General features: G+C 39.0%; 1 protein-coding gene and 1 long non-coding RNA gene across 45 annotated transcripts in view; both read left to right on the top strand.

Annotated features, from left to right (window-relative positions):
* The window catches only part of KANSL1 (KAT8 regulatory NSL complex subunit 1), a 196,535-nt gene that overhangs the window by 51,802 nt on the left and 134,139 nt on the right, over positions 1-10,594 (top strand). For 39 of the 44 annotated variants that reach the window (XM_077972226.1, XM_077972224.1, XM_077972223.1 and 36 more), the window contains one exon: positions 2,226-3,609. The exons of 4 other annotated variants lie outside the window; for them this stretch is intronic. In XM_077972226.1, coding sequence (XP_077828352.1) covers positions 2,321-3,609 — 1,289 coding nt within the window. In that variant the 5' untranslated portion in view covers positions 2,226-2,320. Of the gene's footprint in view, positions 1-2,225; positions 3,610-10,594 lie in introns of those variants that run through there. One more of the 44 variants, XM_077972232.1, reaches the window with a different exon arrangement.
* On the top strand, positions 4,270-5,953 carry LOC144335822 (uncharacterized). The gene is made up of 2 exons (XR_013407013.1): positions 4,270-5,352; positions 5,890-5,953. It is a non-coding gene; the product is annotated as an uncharacterized LOC144335822 (long non-coding RNA).

Here is a 10,594-nt window from a genome sequence, read left to right as displayed (position 1 = left end):
GCAGCAGCTCACACCTATAATCCCAGCACTTTGGAAGGCCGAGGTGGGCGGATCACGAGGTCAACAGATTACGACCATCCTGGCCAAAATGGTGAAACCCCGTCTCTGCTGAAAATACAAAAAATAGCCGGGTGTGGTGGCGCACACCTGTAGTCCCAGCTACTCGGGAGGCTGAGGCAGGAGAATCATTTGAACCCAGGAGGCAGAGGTTGCAGTGAGCTGAGATTGCACCACTGCACTCCAGCGTGGCGGCAGAGCGAGACTGCGTCACACACACACACACCCCAAATAAAATCTTGGGAAAATGTTTAAGTTCATGATTGTTGATACAGTTTTCAAAAACACTAATCTTTGCTTTAAAAAATCAGATTTTATTATTGGCAGCAAATATATCATCATTGATTTTCCTTGAAGTGACAAGTTCACTTTGTTCATTTGCAAGAAAATGTCTGCTGGTGAAGCAGGTTTCAGATAATCAGTTTGTCAGTAGTTCTGCCAAGTAAAAATAGTGTTCCATGAGCAAAGCTCTAGTTCATTTTGCAACTCAGTTGTACTGTACTTTTTCCTGAGAATTCATAAAGCAGCAGAGTGCTTTATGCATACTTTCCCTTTCATCACAAAAAATACTTTTTAAAAATGCACTAAAGGCTCAAGATAATTAATAATTTTTGCTGCTTCATCAAGGACATCTTAAGTGGAACTCCCTTAAAAAAAAAAAAACTGAGTGGAGAGTGTAATGACTATTGGTATAGTTTGGTGCCTCTGCCTTGATTTGTGCTAATAATGTGCCAGCAGTTTTGTTCACCTTTGTTTTTGTATTCTGATTGCAAATATCAACACAGTGAAAAAGGCAGATAATATTCTAGTATTGCTATGAAAATACCTTTGATTTCACGAACCTCCAAAATAGTCTGTGAGATCCCCAGAAGTCCAGAGACTACACTTTAAAGAAAACTGGCTTAGTTGTTTACGTATGTTTCCTTTGACTCCCAGACCACATAGATCAAGGGGGGGGGATCAAACAGAGGCAAATGACTGGGGTTTTTAGCTTGGTTACTAAATAAAAGCAGTGCCATTACCTAAGATAATGAAACAGGATGCGGAATAGTGTGCTGGAAGGAGGAAGTGAATTCCGAGCTTCAGGTGGCTTGAGGAACATAGAGGTATGGGAATCTTAATATTAGTGCAGCTCAGAAGTTTTTTCTTAGGGTTAGGTAACCTCACCATACTAGTGGTTTTTGAGAGAGAAGAGGGCAGAAGAGACCTTGTGCAGCACCAACATTTACGGGTCCAGGAGGAAGAGAAGAGGATGATAGTACAAGGACATCAGGAAAGAATTAGAAGGATATCGGTATTGTCCAGTGCTTCAGAGAAGTCAGATAGAATGGGGACTGAGCCTTGACCATTGGATTTGGTAATAAGATTACTGGTAACCTTTGCCAGAGCAGTAGGGGATGAAATCCAGATTATGGAAGAGTGAAGAGTGCAGAGACAGTTATTTATACTATTCTTTAAAAGTTTTGGGGTAAAGGGAGAGATGTTGGGCAATTAAATATGAGAGAGAGGCTGTACTGAGGACAGAAGATACTTAAGTAAATTCCTAGGCTGAAAGGAAGAAGCTAGTAGAGAAGATACTGATGAGCACTTTGATCTGAAAGAAAAGAAAACTGATGAAACAAGTTGGTATTACAGATGAGGTACAGTTAGCTCTGTAGTATAATCTGTACTTCTAGTGAAGTGAGAAGCTGATGAAAACTGGATTCCCTGGCCAGAGAAATGCACAGACCTGTGATATTTGGCATACTTTTTTTTGTGAACACGGGAATTCCATACTAATTTTTTCTGTTTAATTATTGTTTAGTTTGATGTGTCTTGCTTTAAATCCATTTATTTCAACAAAAAATTTTTTTTTTAATGCAGATGATTTAATTTTAACAATCTGTGATTTTCTCCGAATCGAACTTGTGTTTTGGCAACTTTCAGTCTGTAGTAACAAATGACAAGAAGAAGGGTGCAATTCTTTCTCTTGTGCAGGGATTTTGCCTCCCCCTTTCTTTCAGTTGAAAGATATTTGGGTCTCTCGAATAACTGGTACAATTAGCTCCAGAGTGCTTTCTTTCTGGAGGCAGTTTAGACAACAGCACTCAAGTAGTGCTTTTGTTAAAAATATATGTGTTTTTAAATGTGCTTGTATTTCTAACATTCTTTTCTCCTTTCTCTTCTAGTCTGTTCTCTGGGGAGGCAGTAAGGGGCCGTGGAGCTGGCCTCGGCCTCGGCCTCGGCATCGGGAGAGGCTGGACTTCCTGTCTCTCTGTGCTGAATGGCTGCGATGGCGCCCGCTCTCACTGACGCAGCAGCTGAAGCACACCATATCCGGTTCAAACTGGCTCCCCCCTCCTCTACCTTGTCCCCTGGCAGTGCCGAAAATAACGGCAACGCCAACATCCTTATTGCTGCCAACGGAACCAAAAGAAAAGCCATTGCTGCAGAGGATCCCAGCCTAGATTTCCGAAATAATTCTACCAAGGAAGACTTGGGAAAGCTGCAACCACTGGTGGCATCTTATCTCTGCTCTGATGTAACATCTGTTCCCTCAAAGGAGTCTTTGAAGTTGCAAGGGGTCTTCAGCAAGCAGACAGTCCTTAAATCTCATCCTCTCTTATCTCAGTCCTATGAACTCCGAGCTGAGCTGTTGGGGAGACAGCCAGTTTTGGAGTTTTCCTTAGAAAATCTTAGAACCATGAATACGAGTGGTCAAACAGCTCTGCCACAAGCACCTGTAAATGGGTTGGCTAAGAAATTGACTAAAAGTTCAACACATTCTGATCATGACAATTCCACTTCCCTCAATGGGGGAAAACGGGCTCTCACTTCATCTGCTCTTCATGGGGGTGAAGTGGGAGGATCTGAATCTGGGGACTTGAAGGGGGGTATGACCAATTGCACTCTTCCACATAGAAGCCTTGATGTAGAACACACAACTTTATATAGCAATAATAGCACTGCAAACAAATCTTCTGTCAATTCCATGGAACAGCCGGCACTTCAAGGAAGCAGTAGGTTATCACCTGGTACAGACTCCAGCTCTAACTTGGGGGGTGTCAAATTAGAGGGTAAAAAGTCTCCCCTGTCTTCCATTCTTTTCAGTGCTTTAGATTCTGACACAAGGATAACAGCTTTACTGCGGCGACAGGCTGACATTGAGAGCCGTGCCCGCAGATTACAAAAGCGCTTACAGGTTGTGCAAGCCAAGCAGGTTGAGAGGCATATACAACATCAGCTGGGTGGATTTTTGGAGAAGACTTTGAGCAAACTGCCAAACTTGGAATCCTTGAGACCACGGAGCCAGTTGATGCTGACTCGAAAGGCTGAAGCTGCCTTGAGAAAAGCTGCCAGTGAGACCACCACTTCAGAGGGACTTAGCAACTTTCTGAAAAGCGATTCAATTTCAGAAGAGCTGGAGAGATTTACAGCTAGTGGCATAGCCAACTTGAGGTGCAGTGAACAAGCATTTGATTCAGATGTCACTGACAGTAGTTCAGGAGGGGAGTCTGATATTGAAGAGGAAGAACTGACCAGAGCTGATCCCGAGCAGCGCCATGTACCCCTGTGAGTAGACCTCATGCATGATAGCATTCTTGAGAAATGTTGGCGCAGGGAAGAATGAATGAATCCCTACCATGGAGAGAATATGATTCTTTGTACATAGGTGTCTAGGTTCCATTTGTTTTTTTCCCTGGTGTTAGGTAGGTGAGTGCATATACATGTTAGTGAAGAAATGGAAGATATTTTTGCTGTAGTGTTGTGGTGTTGTAGTCTAAATGGTGGTAATTTCCTTTTGAAGTCTTATTAAGAAAAAAAACTAGGAGACATCTTATGTGTAAAATTGTACTAGTACCTCTTTAAGAGTGAATAATTAGATTTCTTTTGAAACTATATATAGGACATGACAAGTTAATGGCCTGATTGTTCAGATTTTGTTGTTTCCAGTAAGCAGGGACAAATGTTGAGTTGACCTAGTTACCTTTGTAGGAAATTACAGTTGATTTTGATTGAACTTTGAGCAGAGAGCATATCCAGTCTTCAATTTTAACACTTGAGGTTTTCTTACATTTTAAGGACTGACAATTAGAAAATGCTTCAGAATATTTCATTGCCTCCAAGCACAGTCCACTTTCACAACCTGTCTTCCTATTTAAAAAAAAAAAGCCAATTTTAATTAGATTTGTTAAGCTGAGTTAAATGTATTAATGTATGTGGAATAAATTCTTACTTTTTTTTTTTTTTTTTTTTTTTTTTGGGGAGACTGAGTTCCGCTCTGTCACCCAGGCTGGAGTGCAGTAGTGTGATCTCAGCTCACTGAAGCCTCTGGCTCCCGGGTTCAGGTGATTCTTGGGCCTCAGTGTCCTGAGTAGCTGAAATTACAGGCACCCGCCATCACGTCAGGCTAATCTTTTTCTTTTCTTTCTTTCTTTCTTTCTTTCTTTTTTTTTTTTTTTTTTTAAAGTAGAGACAGAGTTTCACTTGTCGACTAGGCTGGCTTCGAACTCCTGACCTCATGATCTGCCCACCTCGTCTTACTGGTTTTTCTAAATCTGTTGATTTGAGAAAATTTTACATAAGCTTAAAGGGTGGCGCTCCAAATTGGCATGGTGGAGACAGAGACGTTTCACTCTTGTCACTCCCGATTCAGCATCTATGTACTTAGATAAAGCAGTACTATATTATAACATACTTAAATGTTAAATAAGTGCATTTATCTACTTAGGAATCTTAGACTTGAGAGGTAGCATGAGGAGTTGGAAAAGAGGGGCAGGATAGTTGACTAGTAGATCCTCTTTCATTTCCTCTTTGCTAGAGGCTGACTTACTAGAAAAGGCTGAAAAGGATGAATATGTGGGAAGAATTGGTGTTTCCTTGACTGTATTAAAAGATGACTACGATTTTCACTGGAGTGTTTGGTTGTTGAGACAGCCGTGATTTTTTAAAGTAAATTTTCTGGTTCCCCAATTTTGTTTATATTATCTGCATGGATAACATATTGTATCTGAAATGAAACTTTTTTTTTTTTCTATTTTGAGGGAAGAAATGGATAATTTTTGCTGAATTTCTTCCTTGTAGACCTAGTTCCATTATCATTTGTTAGTTCACTGTGCTCAAGTTCACTTCTGTGTTTAGATTTAAAGCAAATATGTTTCAGAGGCTTGCTTCTTCTGTAACCCACCTTTCTTTGAATGGATTAGTAGCTTAATTCAGCTTGCTAATATTCATGGCATTATCCCCCCTAACTTTGCTGTTTAAATCACTGCTTTAAAAATATCTTGGTTAATGTTAAATATTTTGTGCTGAGAAGTATAATAAACACTGTAGTTAAAGGATTTTAAATTGCATGTACTTATTTTGAGTCTTTAACAGAAAAACATCTAGATTAAGCTTATTGTTCTCAGGATACATTGCATTGAAAACATTTCTGAGTTTTGGTACTGTTGTAGGTAAGTGTTACAAACCAATGAAATAAAAATAGCTGAGAGAATTGTTCTTATTCTATAGGATAATTTAGTGACTTGAAAAAACCTTAAGTCTATTCATTTACTACTTAGTTCTACACATTCTTCTCACATAATGGTTTATGGTTTGGAAGGGTGTGAAGTGTATAAGAACAGCCAAAGGATGGCTTTTAGGAAACATTTTGGGATCAGTTGAATCCTCTTGCAATTAAATCAACTGAATGATACTTTAAAAAGTAGAATTTTCATGCATTAGATCATATTAAAGAAAATTTGGGTACTGAAAGTACTCTGAAGTAAATGCTCTTTTCGCATATTGTAATTGTATTTAGGGCCTGACATGGTGGCTCATGCCTGTAATCCCGCAGTTTGGGAGGCTGAGGTGGGTGGATCACTTGAGGTCGGGAGTTCGAGACCAGCTTGACCAACATGAAGAAACCCCGTCTACTAAAAATACAAAATTAGCTGGGCCTGGTGGCACACGCCTGTAATCCCAGCTACTCGGGAGGCTGAGGCAGGAGAATCGCTTGAACCTGAGAGGCGGAGGTTGTGGTGAGCTGAGATTGTGCCATTGCACTCCAGCCTGGGCAACAAGAGCGAAACTCCATCTCAAAAAAAAAAAAAAAAAAAAAAAAAAAAAGTTTTTTTTGTGGAAACCAAAACCACCAGTAAAGCATAAATACTTTAAAGTTCTTGTTGAGCAGGATCACCGGGTTGACTTTTAAGGCTGGTATTTGTTTAGCCAAGTGTTTGTTGATCTTCTGAGTATTTTAAAAGTTTTCAGCAGTTGGCCAGACAATGAGAATGGAGGCATTGCTTTAATTTAAAAAGAAGAAGAAAAAGTTGTTCTTTGATGCTGAGAAATGAATCCTAGAATGTAGTTAGTTAATTCTTCAGGAACTTGACCCAGCTGATGAATTTCAGCTCCCCGCGCTCCCTTTCAGCAGCCGGTCTGTATTTTACTCTTTTGCCCAAGATATAATATGGTGGGCTAGGTTTCATCTAGGCAGCCCTAATGAAAATATTTAATAGAGGAGACTGTTGGAATGAGCTGTTTTTAAATTATGTTGCTTAAATTGCAAGTGGATAGTTCTGTGGAAATTACAATCCCTTTCTTCACTAAGAATTCAATTGTTTTTTCTTTGCCACTTCCCAGAGGAGAAACAGTGATCCATTCTATGTCGTTGGTACATGCTAGCTGTAGAATGATTAATTTTTCTATGTTGTTGAATGTTTAGCAGATTGTATGTTCATCATTGTATTACTTGACAGTAAACTATATTGCTAAATGAGACTTTAGAGAGGGTTTCTTTTTTATTAATTTTTATGGTTGACTGATTTTATGTTTGGTTTAAAACTCTTGCTCTTTTTGTTTTAAACTGTTTTTGGAAAATCTTCATGAAATATTTCACATACCTTCCTTCCTTGGTACAGTGGACATATAACTGCTTCTTTGAAAATTCTGCAGTATCTTGGGTTTGATATGATGTCACTAAACAATGATATAAGTCATCACTGTGGAAGGTACAGGAATTTAAACTTTATCTCCTTGAATATGGAATTAAGGAAGCTGCATGCTTCCATAAATATCTTAATGTTTAATTCTTAATTGTAGATGTAGAAATAAAAGTATTTAATTATCATATGTATGTAATGTATTTGCTGAGTTGTGCTTGCTGTTCTTTCTTTTTTATATTCTTTGTTTTTCCCTCTTAGAGTTGTCTCTTTTTTTTCCCCTGCAATTTTGTTTAATTTCTGGACCCATTCCATATTTTGCTAAATTTGGTTTTCGTTTTCTGGGCCCTGTGCTTATAAACTTCTATATAGTAAGTACTTGTTGTTAAAATAGTATTTTTTTTTCTAGAAATTCTCTTTATTGTGCTCTTAAATCAGCAGTGTTCTGGGTACCTGGACCACATTATGTAGGTCTCTCTCTCCTAAGGTGTGTGTGTTTTTTCTTTTTTTTTTTCCCCTCTTTTTTCTCTCTCCCCAGAGTTGTTGTTTTTTTTTTTCTTTTTTTTCTCCCAAGTGTTACTCTAGGCTTATCTTGAAGTTCAGTATAAAAATAACCTCATAAACCATTTCATTGTGATTACTGAAATATTGTTGAGGATATTCTCTGTATTCTGTAATGCCTTCTGTATAAGGACCTCAGGGAGAAAGTTGTGCAGCCAAGAATAATTGTATGTTTGTCTAAGCTTTTAGTCTGTTTTTATTACCTGGGTGCTGTAATTGTTCACTAGGTTTCTGTTTTCCTATTGACATCTGGAAGTTTAGAGCTAAACTTGTGGATCTTTTTGTTGTACCTTTTTAATAGCTTCATTTTGTTTCCCTGTTTTCATGTTTTTATTTCTGGTTGAATGTATGCTAACCTGTGTTTTGACTAATAGTCTCCTGAAGTCTGTTTCAGATCAAGATTGGGTAAAAATAAACTATAGATGCAGTTCAGTGACACTAAAGCGCTTATTTTAATTTTTGATGGTCTTGATTGCAGTGAGTTTTCTCACCCTGGGGAAATTTTTTTTTTTTTTTTTTTTTTGATACCAAGTCTTGCTCTTGTTGCCCAGGCTGGAGTGCAGTGGCGCGATCTTGGCTCACTGCAGTCTCTGCCTCCCGGGTTCAGGCGATTCTGCTGCCTCAGCCTCCTGAGTAGCTAGGATTACCAGGCCGAGATGGGTGGATGACGAGGTCAGGAGATCGAGACCATCCTGGCTAACACGGTGAAACCCCGTCTCCACTAAAAATACAAAAAATTAGCCAGGTGTGGTGGCGGGTGCCTGTAGTCCCAGCTACTGCAATAAGCTGAGATCGCGCCACTGCACTCCAGCATGGATAACAGCGAGACTCCGTCTCAAAAATAAATAAATAAATAAATAAATAACAAATTGTAACTCTTGAATTTGTTAAGAATACACAGATGATGTTGCCAAAGTGGCAATCAAATTGGTTTGTCATTTTTTACTTTTTATGTGTGTTTGTATGTATGTATATGTTTGAGAGACAGTCTCGTTCTGTCACCTGGGCTGGAGTTCAGAGGTGTGATCTCAGCTTATTGCAGTCTCTGCTTCCCAGGTTCAAGTGGTCTTCCTGCCTCAGCCTCTGGAGTTGCTGGAGGTGTGCACCGAACACCTGGCTATCATTTTTCTACTCTTTAGCATTTCATAGAGTGGTGGGTTGAGAGGAACATCACCCAGGATACCCAAGTCTTCTCAGCTAAACCCTTCTCTGCTAAAAACTAGCTGTAGGACTAATGTAACCATTTTTCTAATTAAAGTGAGGGAGCTGACCCTATGTGACCTTTAAGTCTCAAACTACTTTGAAATGTGACTATTTATCTTTAACATGAATGGAACTGTTCTCATTACCATTTTTTGCATGGGGGAAGCTGAGGCAAAGGACTTAGCAAAGCACTGGTATAACTTGAAACAAAACAGATTTCTTGACTTGTGACTTAAAGCTTTGGTTCTTTTAATACCTTCATTTCTTTGGTTTATTTACTTTTCATAGTCCATTAAAGTGATTATCGTATTTCTTGATGTATGGAATAGAAATGTGGGAATAATTTCATTGTATTCTTACAGAATTTACTTCAGAGATGAGTAAACTTTCATTTGTTGAACACCTTTGATTTAGTGCCCCTTGGCTTTTCTCCTAATCTGCACATGACGTCAGGTGGCAGAAATAGGAACTTGTGTTTTTTTCTTCTATTCCCTTCTCATTTTTTTTCCTGAGAAGATACGTAGGTAGTGAAAATTATTCTTAGTGCTTGTTGTGGGATTCTGAAGAAAGGAACTTAGGCATCAGGGATTTGGGGGTTACCCATTTACCATAGATACAGTTGCTGTAGTGTTTTCTGCTACCTTGTGATTGTTGTTTTTGTTCTTTGAAGTGAACATACTCTTTTATGGTAGTGTTAGTCATATAATAAGTACTTAGTAAATGTGTAAGACACAAGAGATAACAGATGAATAAGCTAAGTTTCTATTCTCAAGAAGTTTAAAGAGTGAAGGGAGTGAAGAACTTAGTAAGACAAAGATGAATGTTTAGAACAGTGCCTGGTACTAGGTAATGTTAGAAATGAGTCTTGAAGGATGGCAAATATTTTGATAGACAGTTTTCTTTTGGTTGTGACCTTCTGAGAGGTCAGTATAGGCAGATGGCACAAGGCACACAGAGAAGACAAGTTGAAAGTTACAGGGCTTTGGTGGCTCCGTGGGAATGGGATATGTTGAAGACATAGTAGTATAGGTACAGATGATAAATGTAATGTGAGAAGAAAAAGAGATAATTGCAGAAATGATGTAGAGGTAAACTGAATGGGACTTAATAACTGTGATGTGTGGGGTCAGTTACGGGAGGGATCATCATAGGTGATTGAAGTTTCAAGCCTGGCTGACTATAGCAATAGATAAAGGTTACCAGAAGCATTTCAGTACTGTTTGCAAAATAACCTTAATAGCTCGTGAGAGTCCAGGTTCTTTACTAGAGTCTTAAGAATGAAGTTTTCCATATTCCTTACAAGTTCCAGCAAGTGTTAAAAATGAGGAAATGGCTGGGTGCAGTGGCTTGAGCCTGTAAACCCAGCTCTCAGGAGGCTGAGACAGGAAGATGGGTTGAGCCTAGGAGTTCAAGTCTTGGGTAAGCTGTGATCGTGCCACTAAACTCCAGCATGGGCGACAAAGTGAGACCCTGTCTCTCAAAAAATAAAAATGAGGAAATCAGCTTCCAAATAATCTTCTATAAACAGGGGGAGGAACTGATCTGTACAGAAACCTGAAAACTTTCATTGGAGGAGTTTGGATTTGATTAATTCATTCATTAAATCTACATTGAATGCCTGCTACACATGCTGGGATGCTAGGCATACAGTGGTGAGTAAGAAAGATACAATCCTTGTCTTGCGCTCATGGGGAATATAGACTAGAGAGAGATTAATATTTAAGCAGGTAATTACATGGATGATGATATATTTATGATTGTTGTGGGTGCTACAGGGACAAAGTTCAGAGTGATCTCTGAGGGTGCATATTGGATATATCTAGTCAGCATGTGGTGGGGATGTGATGGTGAGTCTTCTGAAGGAAATG

This window comes from Macaca mulatta, chromosome 16 (genome assembly GCF_049350105.2).
Source record: "Macaca mulatta isolate MMU2019108-1 chromosome 16, T2T-MMU8v2.0, whole genome shotgun sequence".
Classification (NCBI taxonomy): Eukaryota; Metazoa; Chordata; class Mammalia; order Primates; family Cercopithecidae; genus Macaca; species Macaca mulatta.
Note: the sequence above shows the minus strand (reverse complement) of the source record. Positions and strands in the feature narration are given on the sequence as shown.